The 21,267-nt window shown below is 48.2% G+C and overlaps 2 protein-coding genes across 2 annotated transcripts; one reads left to right on the plus strand and one right to left on the minus strand.

Moving 5' to 3' along the window:
- Window positions 1–1,549: 1,549 nt before the first annotated feature.
- On the minus strand, window positions 1,550–5,739 carry LOC123085052 (probable leucine-rich repeat receptor-like protein kinase At1g35710). The gene is made up of 11 exons (XM_044506621.1): window positions 5,441–5,739; window positions 4,635–4,782; window positions 3,906–3,977; window positions 3,174–3,245; window positions 2,977–3,048; window positions 2,762–2,905; window positions 2,564–2,644; window positions 2,386–2,457; window positions 2,173–2,244; window positions 1,993–2,064; window positions 1,550–1,884 (listed from the first exon to the last, which is right to left on the minus strand). Exons 1-11 carry the CDS (start codon window positions 5,538–5,540, stop codon window positions 1,794–1,796), a joined length of 996 nt encoding a protein of 331 aa, XP_044362556.1. The 5' UTR covers window positions 5,541–5,739; the 3' UTR covers window positions 1,550–1,793.
- A 1,429-nt stretch (window positions 5,740–7,168) lies between these two features.
- On the plus strand, window positions 7,169–8,946 carry LOC123085053 (UDP-glucose flavonoid 3-O-glucosyltransferase 7). The gene has a single exon (XM_044506622.1). It carries the CDS (start codon window positions 7,287–7,289, stop codon window positions 8,727–8,729), a length of 1,443 nt encoding a protein of 480 aa, XP_044362557.1. The 5' UTR covers window positions 7,169–7,286; the 3' UTR covers window positions 8,730–8,946.
- Window positions 8,947–21,267: the final 12,321 nt, after the last annotated feature.

Below are 21,267 nucleotides of genomic sequence, written 5' to 3' on the forward strand. Positions count from 1 at the left end.
AGATTTCAATAGAGACTATATATGAATGTATATAAACATATTTTAAAGTGTAGATTTCGTTCATATTAAAATCTCTAAAAAAGATTATATCTAGCAACTGAGAAGGTACATGTTTCCAACGCACGGGAAAGGAGAATTCCATGACCTCTGCAGATCGCATGTGACGCACGCATCGTCGCACGCACCCCTTCCTTCCTCGTCGCTATCGGCCACTAGAAAAGAAGATTTTGCACGCATTGACCTTATTGACATCGTCAAGACTTGACAGCAGCCGCTGGCCTGATTGACGCTGTAAAGTTGCAACGTGCGGGTTTAACGAAGCAAGCAGTCCTACAGGAACGCATCACATCACATGTCCGGGTATCACATCGCATTCACAAGCCCAAGTCAGCACAAACTGCAGGGTATCCACTGTGATCCGAGCCTGACCTCGATCGGTTTTTCTTATTCAATATCTCTGTAAGGAGGTTCACACATTTGATCATGATTAACTGGAGGTAATTGCGTGGGGCACCTACCCACAGCTCTCGCCGACGATGAGGCACCTCTTCTGGTCCAGCACAGCAAAAGACAGCACGCACAGGTTTTCGAACAGGAAGACAGCACAAAGCGATGACCAAGGACCATGTGCCGTGGACAGCGACGCTTATGTGCGAGGGAGACAGAAAAACTCGAGGGAACTGTTCGCGGATCCATGGCGAACAGATCAAGAGCGCCCGTAGTCTCAGTCTCACACATCCACGGCTTGAAATGCACGCAGCAGTTCAGAGAGCAGGACAAGAACCTCTCATGTGGCAAGCCACTGCTGGGCAGATGGGCAGGCGTATAATGTCATCCTGGCAACAGCAACCGGGACAGGGATTGGCCTAATCTGCTCGTCTTTTCCCCCTCTGATGAGATGATCGTAACCGCCTGGCGACAGCGTGATCCTTGAGACTGATGAATCATGCTACAAGGAACAGGGATACCAACAGCCGTATACCACACACGGACCACCAGCGCCAGCAAAGGTATCCGTGTGTCAAAAAATGCATGTGCTTTTGACAGTATGTGTGTACGTATTCCTTGCTGCAGCCGCTCATCCAATCAAACTGTTGCAGCAGGCGATCATGTTCATATTCATGTGGCTCTTCTGTTCTGCCCTGACACCTGGAGCCTGCACGCTGGTGTCCTGGCTCTCGCCTCAGCTCGTCTCTTTTCTCACCTGCATCATCGCCATCTTCCTGATCTGATGCAGCCTGTAAATTGTGTCATCATGGTATGAGGATTGATGTATGGTGCCCCTTCATCTGGGGCAGGTCTTCCGGCCAGCCTGGTCTTGGCATCTTCTCGCTCCCACTTGCCCCCCGGTTTGGAGCGTGCATTCATGCCCAAAAGTCCAGATCATGTCCAGGGGAGCGAGGCAAGGCAAAATGCAAATATCGTTGGCCACACACACAAACACCGGCTGGCCACACCGTCCATGGCTGTCGGTGCCATGCAGCTGGCAACGCATCTGATTCTCAAGCGCGTCTCGGTACATGAAAAAAGCAGCACAGCCCGCACACTCTTCCACGGCAAGATCACAATTCATTGGCTATGGATTTCACAGTGAACTGAACTGATTTCTGAGTAGTTCTTACGTGTAAACTTAGCATTTTACGGCACAGCGAGAAACATAGCTGATGTTACTACTAATCATACATATATGTCCTAAAATACACGTGCATTTCGCGACCGCGTCGTGTGGAGATGTAGAAAGGTGGCTGCTGTCGTGCGGAATAAACAACAGGCCCACACTTTATGAGCTCCGGTTAAACCGAGAGGTCGGCCTCGGGCAACTCGAGCACCTTGTGCATTCCTTTTGATCTGCTTCCTGGTCTAAACTGGTTCCCCTCAATGTACCTACAGCAATACATACGCACCTCAGCAATTGCGCATGTAGAATAATTCTTTTCGATAGTATGAAAGGGATTTGTTTGAGAAAAAGTTTAGATTCTAAAGCAAACGTACAGCTCCTTCAGAAATGGATGCTTGTATAATCCTTCGGGAATCCTTCCAATGAAGTTGTTATTGTCCAAATACCTGCCAAAAATCATAGTGGTTGAGAATGCCAGAACCAAATGAAAGAGGAAGGTTCAGATTGATCAAACACTAGACTAAATTTTAGAAAGTTTAAGCAGCAGGGCTCACAGATATGTCAATCTTGGAATTTGAACTAGCTTTGGCGATATCGATCCAATCAGCCTATTATTGGACAAGTGCCTGCAGAACATACAAGGATAATCAGGTGATTGTTTTTTTTACTTTTATTTTGTGCAAGAGGTCTTCCCAGGGGTGAAAGAAAACTGGAGCTTATGATGATGTCTTGATAAAGTGTTGACTTCAACTGCTGAGAGAACTTACAAGATCTCAAGGTTGGTCAAATTCGCAATCTGATCTGGCACCACTCCAGCCAATTGATTATTGTTAACGTATCTGCAGACCACAATGTATAGCAGTCAGCCTACTGGCTTAGGAAGGCAGCATTTTGCAGTCACGAGAGAACAAATGAATCAGGTAGCTTCTAAAAATTTCTGCTTACAGGTTTCTCAAGGAGGGGAAGCCATTCTCAATGCTGAAGACATCCCTCAGAGTGCCTATCAAGTGGTTGCCACCAACATCACTGCAAAAAGAGAGGGTTTATAATTCATCATATGCTGCAGAGAAAAGACTTAATATTTGGTACTATAGATATTTTTTCATGTGAACTTGAAAGGAGGGAATTGGGATGGAAGTTTACAGGTGACGAAGATTTTTGAGAGTTCCGAGCTCAGGGGGGATCCGCCCAGTAAAGCGGTTCTCATGGAGATAAAGATAGCGTAGTTCTGGTAGGTTTGCAAGCTCCACGGGAATTTCACCTTTGAAGTTATTGAAGCTCAAATACCTGAAGAATAATAGTCAGAGGCACAGAAACTGAGACGTAACTAATCTAGTTCATTCTAAAAATGAACTTACAAGTGTGTGAGTTTCTTTAGGTCACCAATTTCGGGCGGTAGCACATCTTGAAGCTTATTCCACCTCAGGTTCCTAAAATTATGCACGAATTTGCTTAGCTGAAGAACAACTGTACTCAAAACAGGCAGCTCTGAAATCTGAACCATAATGCCAACAAAGTAATTATGATTCAATATACAAAGACATTCCATACTTACAATATCTTGAGGTGTCTCAGCCGTCCAATCTGTGGAGGAATTGGCCCCGTCAACTTATTATTGTGGAGATCCCTATAGTTATGGAATCCAATTATACCCAGTTCAAGGATGTGTTAAAGATGAGGTAACATAAGCTGAAAATTACAAATATGTTTAGTACAGCCTTTAGTCTCTGATAAAATAACCACCTTTAGTATCTGATAAAATAACCAACTTTAGTCTCAAATATAGTTTTTTGGGGAAAAGGATACTTCTACAATGAATAAATGGAATAAACACTTGATATGCAGAAAAGTGTAATTCAGCCGCAATAAAAGGCTGATGTAAATTAAGCAATGTTTTCAGAATACGCTAGTTCCTAAATTCTGGCTAATGATCTATGTAAATTCAGAAACCATGGCACATTACATAAAGAGAAACATAAACTTTCACAATAATATATACATCTACATGGATGTCTTGCCATGTTCATGTACTCGTGCTGATGGAGCGATGGTTATGCTAAAACACTACAAACTTGACAGTTAGTAAATTCATCACTTCAATCATGGCAACAGGTTATCGCTATGTTCATCAAGACACTTACACAGAAGACAGAGTAGCGGTGAACAGGAAAAAGTTCTTGTTACACTTAGTAGATAAAAAAATGCCAACAGTTCATTATCACACGCATCAAGATGCATACACAGAACAGGAGAATAAAAGCAGTGGTAACAAGGAAAAAGTCCTTACAGTTTTTTTAAATCCAGCAGGTTTGTTACCGCTGTAGGGAATGGACCAACTATGGACACAGCATAGACTTCCCTGAAATAAGGTAAAGTGGTATAATATGGTTACTCTGACATGGACAGTACACAACAGCTTCAGACAAAGTGCCTGATTGTGCAATTAATAAAGTTAACATCCATAGGCAACATGCATCGATTGGTTAAAGATTGTGTTATGCTAAAAATCTTATTTATTCAATTATCTCAAACACAGGAAAGCGAATTTACCATACAAGCAAAGCACACAACTTTCCCTTTAACCGGTACCAGAACAGTTTAAAATTACTACTGTCAGAGTAGGTATGAAGTACAAGGCAAGATACATGGCATGATTTATTAGTTTCTTCTAATCCTGGTCATGATCTATAGTTGGAATGTACAAGAACAAATGGTTGTCTGCAGTTCTTCAGGTTGAGATTGCATCTTGAAGATTTCAAGCAAGAAAGCTACTGAAGGAGTGACTTTCTTGTAGCTTGACGTATCTCAGGTGGCTGCAAGCCTACAATTTGGATGGGCTACATACATGTATGAATTGAATTTCTGTATGAAAAGGAGCTCACTAAACTAAATATGTAACGACAGTTTTGTATCCTTTCACATGCAAATGCTTACATCATAAAACATCCTTACAAAACTTTATGTATGCCAACGTAAAAAAAGAAGAGTAAAGTCAAGAAATGAAGACATGTCTTACAGTTCCGTGACAACTCTGTAATCCCCTTGCTGAGTACATGTCACACCGGACCAGGGGGGAAGGTCACCATGCCCACAAGGGTCATCGCCGACCCATGAGTAGACAACTCTCCAGCCTAGTGAAGCCTTGATCTCGTTCAACGCTTTCACTGCAGTACAAACACAACTTCAGTTAAGACAGTCGCCGAGCAACTACTGAACGGCCACCATAAGTTTCCAGTTCTGCATAATGTCTACGCCTCTATTAACATACAAATCTCTCCTCCTGGCACAATCAGGCACCAAGCAATATCTTACGCAACCAGGGAAAATGATGTTCGGCTACAACTGAATCATGAAGTCCTGGCCAATTATCGCTTGGCACCAGGTGAGCCCCCGATTTGTGTTAACATATGACATCACCAGCTCATTTTCTTTCAGAGATCATGCGCAGAAACTTAAGTGCCATGAGCACCAATTATCTAAAGCACGGCGAATTTAATCACCTGTAGTAATAATGAGACAAACAAAGGATAGATCCTACTGTCACGCTAAGTGCCCAGGCAGCGTCTCAGCCTCACAGATGCTGAAACTAACCTACAACCGTAAGTATCAGGGACCCCAATTCGGCAACCTACCAAGCGGACGCCCAATTCAGCACCTCCAACAAACCAGCAGGGGAATGCAGCGTCCTACGCGCGAGGCTGGGTCAGATCTCCAGCAAACAGCTACGCGCCTACGCCCATCTCGCTGTAATCGCATCAAAGGGCCTGCCGGGAGGGATCGATTCGCTCGAACGAAGGGGGCGGAGGAGGAGCGAGCACGTACCGTCTCTCTTCACCGTCTTGCCCCGCGCGGCGCCGGCGAGGAGGAGGAGGAGGAGGGAGAGGAGGGGCGGCAAGAGGCGGGCGAGCGACGCCGCGGCCATGGGTGGGCTGGAGTGGGGCGGCTCGCTAGCGGTGGGTGCGGGGCGCGCGGCGGGAGACCATATGAGGAGGAAGGGGCAGGTGGCGCCGCGCCGGTGTGGGGAGTGACAAGTGAGAGAGTGGGCAGGCCAGCACTAGGTAGCTCACGGTCCCTCCCGCGGTGTGTACGGTCCCGCGGCCGCACTCGGAGAGCTCGCCGCCGCGTCGGTGGGTTGGGCCGGGTTGGCCGTGCCTGGGTTGGGTTGGGTTGGGTTGGTGCGCACCGAGCGACCGACCGGTGAAGCGCGGTTAATTTGGCCACGTTCCACTGCTAAAACAAGCATTCTCTTTGTTAAAAAAACAAAAAAAATGCTGACTGAGGTTTTTTTATTTTACTAAAAGGATCTGATTTATTATAAAAATTCACCGGAGGTACAAAGCATCTAAAAAATAATAAACATTGCATCGAGATTTAGAGAGCACCGAACGACCACTGTTGCCGCCAGAACGAGCCGTCGACGCGCCGATGTCGCCGCTCTCTACCGGAGCCGGCTTGAACTTGTCGATGACAGCCGGGAAGTTTTCGTCCACGTGTCCCTAAGGACCGACACCCTGGAGCCGCAGTCGTCGCTGTTTAACCTTACACGGATTTGAAGCACCTGACACTAAATCTTGCCACATGTCGAAAACCCATAACCTCAGCGCCTCCAAGGAGACGGTAGGAATCTACGTCGGAGCTCCGTCAACTATGTCCAGATAGACGAACTCGAGAAGGATTGAAGGCCGAAAGGCAATCTCGTAGATCAGCTTAACCCGTTGTTAGTATACTAGTGTCCTACCCCTAAATTACCCTGGTAGACATGTGGGCTTATGTATCTGAGTAGGCCTGGACAAACTTCAGTGTAACTAAATCAACAAATTTTAGTTGCGTATTTCAGCGTCAACTCGGACTGCTGGGATGGATGTACGCTTAGTTTTTAATTAGCAGGTCGTGGGTTCAAACCACACCTGCCTAAAAGCCCTTTTTGCATTGCATTTGAGGTCTTTTGTGTGCAATTAAATAAATTGCGAGGGTGTTTCTTATAAAGAATTTGTGTGAGGGTCACCCAACGTCTTGTGCACTCCCAGCCATTGACAACTGCCAGCCTAGCACGCCATGTTGGCATGCCATACGGCTGGGTACGAGAGGAAGCACCGTATTTACACAAGAATGCAAGTTGGATGACCATAAATTCGTATTTTCAAAGTTTTAACACTAAACTGAACATCAAACGTAAGTTCTATGACTATCGATGATATTACCTTTATTTTATTAGTTAAAGTCATGGTTAAAATATGACCCAAAATACCGGGGAGACTAGTAAACGTGCCTTCGAGATGGAACCAAGAAGAAATCAAATCAAACGACTATACGCAAGTCTTGCTTGGTTAACGGCCTTAACTAACGATCTGTAACCGGTGATGTAACCAATGGAGACCTATCTGAATCTCTCAGGTTGCAACCGAACGCCGTTGCTGCAACACACAGCAAACGTGTAATCTTTGTACCGGAGCAGTAAGCTCAGCGCAGCGCAGCTCGCGTGGAATCGAATTTCCCGCGCTCTCGTGCCGGCATCATCTTTTTGTTTCATTCATGGCGCCTATGTATACACTCGCTCCAAAGCACTAGCTTGTCCGTGTGACGGCAGCATCCATCCTGTTCAAGTGTTCGATCGCACGCCCACCGTTCTCCGTCATCACCACTCCCCGGCGCCGATCGAGCTCGCGGGATGCGGCAGTCGGCGGCCACACCGGCGGGCGACGCGCCGCCGCGCATGTACTTCATCCCGTTCCCAACGCCGGGCCACGCGCTGCCGATGTCCGACCTGGCCCGCCTCTTCGCGTCGCGCGGCGCCGACGCCACCCTCGTCCTCACCCACGCCAACGCCGCCAGGCTCGGCGGCCCCGTGGCCCGCGCGGCCGCCGCGGGCTTCCGCATCCGCGTCCACGCGCTGCCCCTGCCCGCCGAGGCCGCGGGGCTCACGGGCGGGCACGAGAGCGCCGACGACCTCCCCACCCGCGAGGACGCGGGCCCGTTCGCCGTCGCCGTCGACCTCCTCGCGCCGCTCTTCGCCGACCTCCTGCGCCGCCACCCCGCCGACGCCGTCGTCTTCGACGGCGTCCTCCCGTGGGCCGCCACCGCCGCCGCCGAGCTCCGCATCCCGCGGTACGCGTTCACCGGCACCGGCTGCTTCGCGCTCTCGGTGCAGCGGTCCCTGCTCCTCCACACCCCGCAGGAGAGCGTCGCGTCGCCCACGGAGCCGTTCCTCGTGCCGGGGCTCCCGGACGCGGTGCGGCTCACCAGGTCGAGGCTCGCCGAGGCGACGCTCCCCGGCGCGGACTCGCGGGAGTTCCTGAACCGCATGTTCGACATCGAGCGCGCCACGGCCGGCTGGGTCGTCAACTCGTTCGCCGACCTCGAGCAGAGGTACATGGAGCACTACGAGAAGGACACCGGGAAGCCGGTGTTCGCCGTCGGGCCGGTCTGCCTCGTCAACGGCGACGGCGACGACGTCTTGGAGCGCGGCCGCGGCGGGGAGCCGGGTGCCGCCGCGGAGGCCGCACGCGTGCTGGGATGGCTCGACACGAAGCCCGCGCGGTCGGTGGTGTACGTCTGCTTCGGCAGCCTCACCCGGTTCCCGCCTGAGCAGGTGACGGAGCTCGGCATGGGCCTCGCGGACTCCGGCGCGAACTTCGTGTGGGTCGTCGGGGACAAGAACGCTCCGCCGCTCCCCGACCGCGGGCTGGTGGTCAGGGGGTGGGCACCGCAGGTGGCGGTGCTGAGGCACGCGGCTGTTGGCGCGTTCGTGACGCACTGCGGATGGGGCGCGGTGACCGAGGCGGCGGCGGCTGGTGTCCCGGTGGTGACATGGCCGGTTTTCGCGGAGCAGTTCTACAACGAGGCGCTGGTGGTGGGCATCGCCGGCACGGGCGTCGGCGCCGGCGCGGAGAGAGGGTACGTGTGGGGAGGCGAGGAGCTGGGCGGGGTGGTGGTGGGCAGGGAGAAGGTGGCGGAGAGGGTCCGCGCGGCGATGGCCGACGAGGGGCTGCGACGGAAGGCAGGGGAGGTCGGGGAGAGAGCGCGGCGGGCCATGGAGGTGGGAGGTTCTTCGTACGTGGCCGTTGGGGCGCTGCTGAATGATGTGCGGCGCCGGCGCCAGCACGGGGGTTGACGGCGGGAGCCGGGCGAGCAGCTGCACCGCCATGTTCCATTACGAACTCATTCGTCCTCAATTCGCGTCGTGTCCACAATATATACAAAACAAAAGGCACAAAAAATTTGAAGTACAGCTTCCTAAGCGGGGCCTACATGATATAATTTTATTTATCACGTGGTTCAAATTCATTCGGTGTCTCTACAATGTGAGATAATCAGACACTTTGGGTTTCTTGGATAGGGCTGGACCAAAAGCTCGTAGCTCGCGAGCTTAATGAGCGCTCGGAAGTTCAGCTCGTTAAGTTCGTAGCTCGCTTCTTAATGAAAAGAGCCAATCATTGATTTTAGCTCGTTAAGCTTAACGAGCTTAACGAGCAAGCTAACGAGTTTCACGAGTAGCTCGTTAAGCTTGTTAGTAACAACACAATACATATTTTCATCTTATGTGACAAACTTTTTATAGCACCTCAGCCCATTTATTTAATTTAATCGACATATGAGGCAACAAACTACTTCATTTCTTTTTGTAGTCACCATATTTCATCTTAAAAACCATACCTACACATTCATCATGTATATCATAACACATTATAATCTGTTAACGAGCGCTCGCGAGTGCTCACGAGCTTAACGAGCTTCAAACGAGCCGAGCCGAGCAGGGTTTTCTGCTCGTTAATCTTAACGAGCTTAACGAGCCGAGCGTTAACGAGCGCGAGCTTAGCGAGTACGAGCTTAACGAGCCGAGCTACTCGTTAGTCCACCCCTATTCTTGGATTAGAAGTTTGGTGTATGGGTAGTTTTTTTAGGGGTGGTGTTTGGATAGGTAGGGAATGCAGAACGTGGAGGGCCGTCTTGGCTCTCGGAAGTACTCCCTCTGTTTCAAAATAGATGCCTCAACTGCATTAAGGGAGGAATTCTTGTAGTGGAGGAGAATTGTGACGCCCGGATAATTAAGCTACAGTGATTCCCCGCTAATGATGCCACGTCACCACGGTTACTGTGATAAACTCTCGATAGTTCAGAACCGAAACAAATTCAAAATTTAAATAAAAGAAAACAATAAAAGTTTTTAAAAATTAAAACAAAAATGTTCGGTGGTTGCCAAATATTACAAAGATAATTATGGTGTAAGGTTCACAATTTTATAAAATGCCTAAGTGTTTATAAATAAATAAAAACAGAAAAGAAAATAAATAAAAAGGAAACAGAAAACAATACAAAAAAAAGGAAGAGAAACCCCCCCTGGACCCTGGCCCAACTGGGCCGACCCTAGGCCCAGTCGGCCACCCCCATAACCCCCACGCCCTGAAACCCTAACCCCCAGATCCCCCACTACCCACTCCCCCGATTCCCCACTCTCCCTCTCTTTCTCCCGATCCCATCTGGGTCGAGGCACCCGAGCCCGCCGCCGTCGTTCGACCCGCGGCGCTGCCCGTCGCCACCGCCCGGGGCCACCTCGCCGGACCGCCGCACCACCGCCCCCTGCCTCCTCCCAGGCGCCCCCCTACTCGACTGGATCGGGGAGGGGCCAGATCCCGCGCCGCCCTGAGCCTGCGACGCCGGCGCCCATCCCCGGCGCCGCCTCGTCGCTGCTGTGCTCCGCCACCTCGTCGTCGCCGCTCCATCGCCTCTCCCTCGCCGACGCCAACGCGCCCCGTCGCCCCCCCTTCCCTGCTCGCAAGTGAGCGCTGTCGTCCCCCTTCGCCCCCTCTCTCCCTGTGTCGCCCCGGTCACCACCATCCCTGCCCGCGGTCGACGCGCTCCGGCCCCGCCCGTTGCACGCTCACCGCGTGCCTCTCCCCGTCGCTCCCGTGCACGGCCTCGCTGGCCCACGGCCGCGGCCATGGCGCTCGACCGCCCTGCTCGTGACCCGTGGCCGCGCCACCATCGCCTCCTCATGCGCCCCCCCACTGCGTCGCGGCCTTCGCCTGGACGCCGCCCCTCGCTGCCGATTCCCGGCGCCCGCACGCGTGCCGACTGCCTCGGTCGCGCCCGGTGGCCTCACCCCCACACCGCCGCCCCGCAATGCCCGGTCGGGTGCGCCCCTGTTCGGGCTGTGCCCCGACGCCCGCGCCCTCTAGGCCCCTATGGGCCACAGACATGTGGGGCCCGGCCCCAGAACGTTTTAGAAAAAAAAATATTAAAAAAAATATTAAATGAATAAATAAATAATAATTAAAAAATTAAAATGTTAATTAATTAATTAATTAAGTAATTAAATAAGTTAATTAATCCTGATTAGATTAACCTAATCACTAATTAAATTAACTAATTTGTAATTAAACTAAACAGAGAATGACAGGTGGGTCCCACTGGACCCACATGTCAGGTTGACCAAGTCAACTCTGTTGACTGCTGATGTCAGCATGACATCATGCTGATGTCATTAATCTATTTTTCGAATTAATTAAATAATTAAATAAATTCCAGAAAATTCATAAAATCTTTAGAAAATCATATCTTTTAATCCGTAACTCGGATTAAAATATTTTCAACACGAAAGTTGCTCAGAACGACGTGACGAATCCGGTTACGCAACCCGTTCGTCCGCCACACACCCCTAGCATACCGAACACGCAACTTTCCCCCTCCGGTTCATCTGTCAGAAAACACGAAACACCGGGAATACTTTCCCGGATGTTCCCCCCCCCTTCACCGGTATCACCTACTACCGCCTTAGGGCACACCGAACATCGCGTATTGCCTTGTTATATTTTGTGATGCTTTGTTTGCTCTGTATTCATTATTTCTTCCCCCTCTTCTCTCCGGTAGACTACGAGACCGACGCTGCTGTTGACTAGTTCGACTACGGAGTTGACGACTCCTCTCTCTTGCCAGAGCAACCAGGCAAGCCCCCCCCCTTGATCACCAGATATCGCCTATTCTACTCTATACTGCTTGCATTAGAGTAGTGTAGCATGTTACTGCTTTCCGTTAATCCTATTCTGATGCATAGCCTGTCATTGCTGCTACAGTCATTGATACCTTACCCGCAATCCTAAATGCTTAGTATAGGATGCTAGTGTTCCATCAGTGGCCCTACACTCTTGTCCGTCTGCCATGCTATACTACTGGGCTGTGATCACTTCGGGAGGTGATCACGGGCATATACTATATACTTTACACTGTTACATTACCTGTGATACTGTACAGAGTTGGGGGCTGAAAGGACAGGTGGCTCCATCCCGGTAGAGGTGGGCCTGGGTTCCCGACGGTCCCCGACGGTTACTTTGTGGCGGAGCGACAGGGCAGGTTAAGACCACCTAGGAGACAGGTGGGCCTGGCCCTGTTCGGCGTTCGCGGATACTTAACACGCTTAACGAGATCTTGGTATTTGATCTGAGTCGGCTACGAGCCTATACGCACTAACCATCTACGTGGGAGTAGTTATGGGTATCCCGACGTCGTGGTATCAGCCGAAGCACTTCAGACGTCAGCGACGGAGCGGCGCGCGCCGGATTGGAACGTAAGCCTGCTCTTGTATTAAGGGGGCTAGTTCTGCTTCCGGCCGCCCTCGCAACGTGCAGGTGTGCTATGGGCGATGGGCCCAGACCCCTGTGCGCTTAGGTTTAGACCGGCGTGCTGGCCTCTCTGTTTTGCCTAGGTGGGGCTGCGACGTGTTGATCTTCCGAGGTCGGGCATGACCCAGGAAAGTGTGTCCGGCCAAATGGGATCGAGCGTGTTGGGTTATGTGGTGCACCCCTGCAGGGAAGTTAATCTATTCGAATAGCCGTGATCTTCGGTAACATGACAACTTGGAGTTGTACCTTGACCTTATGACAACTAGAACCGGATACTTAATAAAACACACCCTTCCAAGTTCCACAGACAACCCGGTGATCGCTTTTCTACAGGGCGACGAGGAGAGGATCGCCGGGTAGGATTATGCTATGCGATGCTACTGGAGATGCTACCTGGATATGCTACTTGGAGATGCTACTTGGAGGACTTCAATCTACTCTCTTCTACATGCTGCAAGACGGAGGCTGCCAGAAGCGTAGTCTTCGACAGGATTAGCTATCCCCCTCTTATTTTGGCATTCTGCAGTTCAGTCCACTGATATGGCCTCCTTACACATATACCCATGCATATGTAGTGTAGTTCCTTGCTTGCGAGTACTTTGGATGAGTACTCACGGTTGCTTTCTCCCCCCTTTTTCCCCTTTCCTTTCTTTCTAGTTGTCGCAACCAGATGCTGGAGTCCAGGAGCCAGGAGCCAGCGTCGATGACGACTACTACATTGGAGGTGCCTACTACTACGTGCAGGCTGACGGCGACGACCAGGAGTAGTTAGGAGGATCCCAGGCAGGAGGCCTGCGCCTCTTTCGATCTGTATCCCAGTTTGTGCTAGCCATCTTATGGCAACTTGTTTAACTTATGTCTGTACTCAGATATTGTTGCTTCCGCTGACTCGTCTATGATCGAGCACTTGTATTCGAGCCCTCGAGGCCCCTGGCTTGTATTATGATGCTTGTATGACTTATTTTATTTGTAGAGTTGTGTTGTGATATCTTCCCGTGAGTCCCTGATCTTGATCGTACACATTTGCGTGCATGATTAGTGTATGATTGAATCGGGGGCGTCACACAAGATAAGACTAGTAACAGCAAGCAAATTGACAATATCGACGCCCACAACTACTTTGTGTTCTACTCGTGCATAGTAACTACGCATAGACCTAGCTCATGATGCCACTGTTGGGGAACGTAGCAGAATTTTAAAATTTTCTACGCATTAGCAAGATCAATCTATGGAGTCATCTAGCAACGAGGGAGAGAGGAGTGGATCTACATACCCTTGTAGATCACGAGCGGAAGCGTTCAAGAGAACGGGGTTGATGGAGTCGTACTCAACGTGATTGAAATCACCGATGACCAAGTGCCGAATGGACATCACCTCCGCGTTCAACACACATACGGTTGGGAAGACGTCTCCTCCAACTTGATCCAGCAAGGGGGAAGGAGAGGTTGATGAAGATCCAGCAGCATGACGGCGTGGTGGTGGAAGCAACGGTGATCTCGGCAGGGCTTCGCCAAGCGCTGGGAGACGGAGGAGTGTCACGGGAGGGAGAGGGAGAGGCCAGGGGCTTGGTGCGCAGCTCTCCCTCCCCCCCACTATATATAGGGTGCCTAGGGGGGGCGGCCCTAGGAGATCCAATCTCCTAGGGGGGGCGGCGGCTAAGGGGGTGCCTTGCCCCCCAAGGCAAGGGTGGCGCCCCCACCCCTAGGGTTTCCAACCCTAGGCGCAGGGGGAGGCCCAAGGGGGGCGCACCAACCCACTAGGGGCTGGTTCCCCTCCCACTTCAGTGAAGGAAATATGCCCTAGAGGCAATAATAAAGTTATTATTTATTTCCTTATAATCATGATAAATGTTTATTATTCATGCTAGAATTGTATTTACCGGAAACATAATACATGTGTGAATACATAGACAAACAAAGTGTCACTAGTATGCCTCTACTTGACTAGCTCGTTAATCAAAGATGGTTATGTTTCCTAACCATGAACAATGAGTTGTTATTTGATTAACGAGGTCACATCATTAGTAGAATGATCTGATTGACATGACCCATTCCATTAGCTTAGCACCCGATCGTTTAGTATGTTGCTATTGCTTTCTTCATGACTTATACATGTTCCTATGACTATGAGATTATGCAACTCCCGTTTACCGGAGGAACACTTTGGGTACTACCAAACGTCACAACGTAACTGGGTGATTATAAAGGAGTACTACAGGTGTCTCCAATGGTCGATGTTGGGTTGGCGTATTTCGAGATTAGTATTTGTCACTCCGATTGTCGGAGAGGTATCTCTGGGCCCTCTCGGTAATACACATCACATAAGCCTTGCAAGCATTACAACTAATATGTTAGTTGTGAGATGATGTATTACGGAACGAGTAAAGAGACTTGCCGGTAACGAGATTGAACTAGGTATTGGATACCGACGATCGAATCTCGGGCAAGTAACATACCGATGACAAAGGGAACAACGTATGTTGTTATGCGGTCTGACCGATAAAGATCTTCGTAGAATATGTAGGAGCCAATATGGGCATCCAGGTCCCGCTATTGGTTATTGACCGGAGACGTGTCTCGGTCATGTCTACATTGTTCTCGAACCCGTAGGGTCCGCACGCTTAAGGTTACGATGATAGTTATATTATGAGTTTATGCATTTTGATGTACCGAAGGTTGTTCGGAGTCCCGGATGTGATCACGGACATGACGAGGAGTCTCGAAATGGTCGAGACGTAAAGATTGATATATTGGAAGCCTATATTTGGATGTCGGAAGTGTTCCGGGTGAAATCGGGATTTTACCGGAATACCGGGAGGGTTACCGGAACCCCCCGGGAGCCATATGGGCCTTCATGGGCCTTAGTGGAAAGGAGAAAGAGGCAGCCCAAGGTGGCTGCGCCTCTTCCCCCTCCCCTAGTCCTATTAGGACTAGGAGAAGGTGGTCGGCCCCCCTCTCTCCCTTCCCCTCCGAGGAATCCTAGTTGGACTAGGATTGGGGGGAGGAATCCTACTCCCAGAGGGAGTAGGACTCTCCTGCGCCTCCCTCTATGGCCGGCCAGCCTCCCCCCTTCTACTCCTTTATATACGGAGGCAGGGGCACCTCTAAACACACAAGTTGACACAAGTTGATCCACGTGATCGATTCCTTAGCCGTGTGCGGTGCCCCCTGCCACCATATTCCTCGATAATACTGTAGCGGAGTTTAGGCGAAGCCCTGCTGCTGTAGTTCATCAAGATCGTCACCACGCCGTCGTGCTGACGGAACTCTTCCCCGACACTTTGCTGGATCGGAGTCCGGGGATCGTCATCGAGCTGAACGTGTGCTCGAACTCGGAGGTGCCGTAGTTTCGGTGCTTGATCGGTTGGATCGTGAAGACGTACGACTACTTCCTCTACGTCGTGTCATCGCTTCCGCAGTCGGTCTGCGTAGGGTACGTAGACAATACTCTTCCCCTCGTTGCTATGCATCACATGATCTTGCGTGTGCGTAGGAAATTTTTTGAAATTACTACGAAACCCAACAGTGGTATCAGAGCCTAGGTTATTTATGTTGATGTTATATGCACGAGTAGAACACAAGTGAGTTGTGGACGATACAAGTCATACTGCCTACCAGCATGTCATATTTTGGTTCGGCGGTATTGTTGGACGAGACGACCCGGACCAACCTTACGCGTACGCTTACGCGAGACCGGTTCCCTCGACGTGCTTTGCACAGAGATGGCTTGCGGGCGACTGCCTCTCCAACTTTAGTTGAACCAAGTATGGCTACGCCCGGTCCTTGCGAAGGTTAAAACGGAGTCTATTTGACAAACTATCGTTGTGGTTTTGATGCGTAGGTGAGATTGGTTCTTACTTAAGCCCGTAGCAGCCACGTAAAACATGCAACAATAAAGTAGAGGACGTCTAACTTGTTTTTGCAGGGCATGTTGTGATGTGATATGGTCAAGGCATGATGCTGAATTTTATTGTATGAGATGATCATGTTTTGTAACCGAGTTATCGGCAACTGGCAGGAGCCATATGGTTGTCGCTTTATTGTATGCAATGCAATCGCGATGTAATGCTTTACTTTATTACTAAACGGTAGTGATAGTCGTGGAAGCATAAGATTGGCGAGACGACAACGATGCTACGATGGAGATCAAGGTGTCGCGCCGGTGACGATGGTGATCATGACGGTGCTTCGGAGATGGAGATCACAAGCACAAGATGATGATGGCCATATCATATCACTTATATTGATTGCATGTGATGTTTATCTTTTTATGCATCTTATCTTGCTTTGATTGACGGTAGCATTATAAGATGATCTCTCACTAAATTATCAAGAAGTGTTCTCCCTGAGTATGCACCGTTGCGAAAGTTCTTCGTGCTGAGACACCACGTGATGATCGGGTGTGATAGGCTCTACGTTCAAATACAACGGGTGCAAAACAGTTGCGCACGCAGAATACTCAGGTTAAACTTGACGAGCCTAGCATATGCAGATATGGCCTCGGAATACGGAGACCGAAAGGTCGAGCATGAATCATATAGTAGATATGATCAACATAATGATGTTCACCGATGAAACTACTCCATCTCACGTGATGATCGGACATGGTTTAGTTGATTTGGATCACGTGGTCACTTAGAGGATTAGAGGGATGTCTATCTAAGTGGGAGTTCTTTAGTAATATGATTAATCGAACTTAAAATTTATCATGAACTTAGTCCCTGATAGTATCTTGCTTGTTTATGTTGATTGTAGATAGATGGCTCGTGCTGTTGTTCCGTTGAATTTTAATGCGTTCCTTGAGAAAGCAAAGTTGAAAGATGATGGTAGCAATTACACGGACTGGGTCCGTAACTTGAGGATTATCCTCATTGCTGCACAGAAGAATTACGTCCTGAAAGCACCGCTGGGTGCCAGGCCTGCTGCTGGAGCAACACCAGATGTTGTGAACGTCTGGCAGAGCAAAGCTGATGACTACTCGATAGTTCAGTGTGCCATGCTTTACGGCTTAGAATCGGGACTTCAACGACGTTTTGAACGTCATGGAGCATATGAGATGTTCCAGGAGTTGAAGTTAATATTTCAAGCAAATGCCCGAATTGAGAGATATGAAGTCTCCAATAAGTTCTACAGCTGCAAGATGGAGGAGAACAGTTCTGTCAGTGAGCATATACTCAAAATGTCTGGGTATAATAATCACTTGATTCAATTGGGAGTTAATCTTCCGGATGATTGCGTCATTGACAGAATTCTCCAATCACTGCCACCAAGCTACAAGAGCTTCGTGATGAACTATAATATGCAAGGGATGAACAAGACTATTCCCGAGCTCTTCGCAATGCTGAAAGCTGCGGAGGTAGAAATCAAAAAGGAGCATCAAGTGTTGATGGTTAACAAAACCACTAGTTTCAAGAAAAAGGGCAAAGGAAAGAAGAAAGGGAACTTCAAGAAGAACAGCAAGCCAGTTGCTGCTCAAGAGAAGAAACCCAAGTCTGGACCTAAGCCTGAAACTGAGTGCTTCTACTGCAAGCAGACTGGTCACTGGAAGCGGAACTGCCCCAAGTATTTGGCGGATAAGAAGGATGGCAAGTTGAACAAAGGTATATGTGATATACATGTTATTGATGTGTACCTTACTAATGCTCGCAGTAGCACCTGGGTATTTGATACTGGTTCTGTTGCTAATATTTGCAACTTGAAACAGGGGCTACGGATTAAGCGAAGATTGGCTAAGGACGAGGTGACGATGCGCGTGGGAAACGGTTCCAAAGTCGATGTGATCGCAGTCGGCACGCTACCTCTACATCTACCTTCGGGATTAATATTAGACCTAAGTAATTGTTATTTGGTGCCAGCGTTGAGCATGAACATTATATCTGGATCTTGTTTAATGCGAGACGGTTATTCATTTAAATCAGAGAATAATGGTTGTTCTATTTATATGAGTAATATCTTTTATGGTCATGCACCCTTGAAGAGTGGTCTATTCTTATTAAATCTCGATAGTAGTAATACACATATTCATAATGTTGAAACCAAAAGATGCAGAGTTGATAATGAAAGTGCAACTTATTTGTGGCACTGTCGTTTAGGTCATATCGGTATAAAGCGCATGAAGAAACTCCATACTGATGGACTTTTGGAACCACTTGATTATGAATCACTTGGTACTTGCGAACCGTGCCTCATGGGCAAGATGACTAAAACACCGTTCTCCGATACTATGGAGAGAGCAACAGATTTGTTGGAAATCATACATACCGATGTATGTGGTCCGATGAATATTGAGGCTCGAGGCGGATATCGTTATTTTCTCACCTTCACAGATGATTTGAGCAGATATGGATATATCTACTTAATGAAGCATAAGTCTGAAACATTTGAAAAGTTCAAAGAATTTCAGAGTGAAGTTGAAAATCATCGTAACAAGAAAATAAAGTTTCTACGATCTGATCGTGGAGGAGAATATTTGAGTTACGAGTTTGGTGTACATTTGAAAAACTGTGGAATAGTTTCACAACTCACGCCACCCGGAACACCACATCGCAATGGTGTGTCCGAACGTCGTAATCGTACTTTACTAGATATGGTGCGATCTATGATGTCTCTTACAGATTTACCGCTATCATTTTGGGGTTATGCTTTAGAGACGGCCGCATTCACGTTAATAGGGCACCATCAAAATCCGTTGAGACGACGCCTTATGAACTGTGGTTTGGCAAGAAACCAAAGTTGTCGTTTCTTAAAGTTTGGGGCTGCGATGCTTATGTGAAAAAGCTTCAACCTGATAAGCTCGAACCCAAATCGGAGAAATGTGTCTTCATAGGATGCCCAAAGGAAACTGTTGGGTACACCTTCTATCACAGATCCGAAGGCAAGACATTCGTTGCTAAGAATGGATCATTTCTAGAAAAGGAGTTTCTCTCGAAAGAAGTGAGTGGGAGGAAAGTGGAACTTGACGAGGTAACTGTACCTGCTCCCTTACTGGAAAGTAGTTCATCACAGAAAACTGTTTCAGTGACACCTACACCAGTTAGTGAGGAAGCCAATGATAATGATCATGAAACTTCAGATCAAGATACTACTGAACTTCGTAGATCAACCAGAGTAAGATCCGTGCCAGAGTGGTACGGTAATCCTGTTCTGGAAGTCATGCTACTAGATCATGATGAACCTACGAACTATGAAGAAGCGATAGTGAGCCCAGATTCCGCAAAGTGGCTTGAAGCCATGAAATCTGAGATGGGATCCATGTATGAGAACAAAGTATGGACTTTGGTTGACTTGCCCGATGATCAGCAAGCAATTGAGAATAAATGGATCTTTAAGAAGAAGACTGACGCTGATGGTAATGTTACTGTCTACAAAGCTCGACTTGTCGCAAAAGGTTTTCGGCAAGTTCAAGGGATTGACTACGATGAGACCTTCTCACCCGTAGCGATGCTTAAGTACCGTCCGAATCATGTTAGCGATTGCTGCATTTTATGCTTATGAAATTTGGCAGATGGATGTCAAAACTGCATTCCTGAATGGATTTCTGGAAGAAGAGTTGTATATGATGCAACCGGAAGGTTTTGTCGATCCAAAGGGAGCTAACAAAGTGTGCAAGCTCCAGCGATCCATTTATGGACTGGTGCAAGCCTCTCCGAGTTGGAATAAACGTTTTGATAGTGTGATCAAAGCATTTGGTTTTATATAGACTTTCGGAGAAGCCTGTATTTACAAGAAAGTGAGTGGGAGCTCTGTAGCATTTCTGATATTATATGTGGATGACATATTACTGATTGGAAATGATATAGAATTTCTGGATAGCATAAAGGGATACTTGAATAAAAGTTTTTCAATGAAAGACCTCGGTGAAGCTGCTTACATATTAGGCATTAAGATCTATAGAGATAGATCAAAACGCTTAATTGGACTTTCACAAAGCACATACCTTGACAAAATTTTGAAGAAGTTCAAAATGGATCAAGCGAAGAAAGGGTTCTTGCCTGTGTTACAAGGTGTGAAATTGAGTAAGACTCAATGCCCGACCACTGCAGAAGATAGAGAGAATATGAAAGATGTTCCCTATGCATCAGCCATAGGATCTATCATGTATGCAATGCTGTGTACCAGACCTGATGTATGCCTTGCTATAAGTTTAGCAGGGAGGTACGAAAGTAATCCAGGAGTGGATCACTGGACAGCGGTCAAGAACATCCTGAAATACCTGAAAAGGACTAAGGATATGTTTCTCGTATATGGAGGTGACAAAGAGCTCATCGTAAAAGGTTACGTTGATGCAAGCTTTGACACTGATCCGGACGATTCTAAATCGCAAACCGGATACGTGTTTACATTAAACGGTGGAGCTGTCAGTTGGTGCAGTTCTAAACAAAGCGTCGTAGCGGGATCTACATGTGAAGCGGAATACATAGCTGCTTCGGAAGCAGCAAATGAAGGAGTCTGGATGAAGGAGTTCATATCCGATCTAGGTGTCATACCTAGCGCATCGGGTCCAATGAAAATCTTTTGTGACAATACTGGTGCAATTGCCTTGGCAAAGGAATCCAGATTTCACAAAAGGACCAAACACATCAAGAGACGCTTCAACTCCATCCGGGATCTAGTCCAGGTGGGAGACATAGAGATTTGCAAGATACATACGGATCTAAATGTTGCAGACCCGTTGACTAAGCCTCTTCCACGAGCAAAACATGATCAGCACCAAGGCTCCATGGGTGTTAGAATCATTACAGTGTAATCTAGATTATTGACTCTAGTGCAAGTGGGAGACTGAAGGAAATATGCCCTAGAGGCAATAATAAAGTTATTATTTATTTCCTTATAATCATGATAAATGTTTATTATTCATGCTAGAATTGTATTTACCGGAAACATAATACATGTGTGAATACATAGACAAACAAAGTGTCACTAGTATGCCTCTACTTGACTAGCTCGTTAATCAAAGATGGTTATGTTTCCTAACCATGAACAATGAGTTGTTATTTGTTTAACGAGGTCACATCATTAGTAGAATGATCTGATT

Source organism: Triticum aestivum, chromosome 4A (assembly GCF_018294505.1).
Source record: "Triticum aestivum cultivar Chinese Spring chromosome 4A, IWGSC CS RefSeq v2.1, whole genome shotgun sequence".
Classification (NCBI taxonomy): domain Eukaryota; kingdom Viridiplantae; phylum Streptophyta; class Magnoliopsida; order Poales; family Poaceae; genus Triticum; species Triticum aestivum.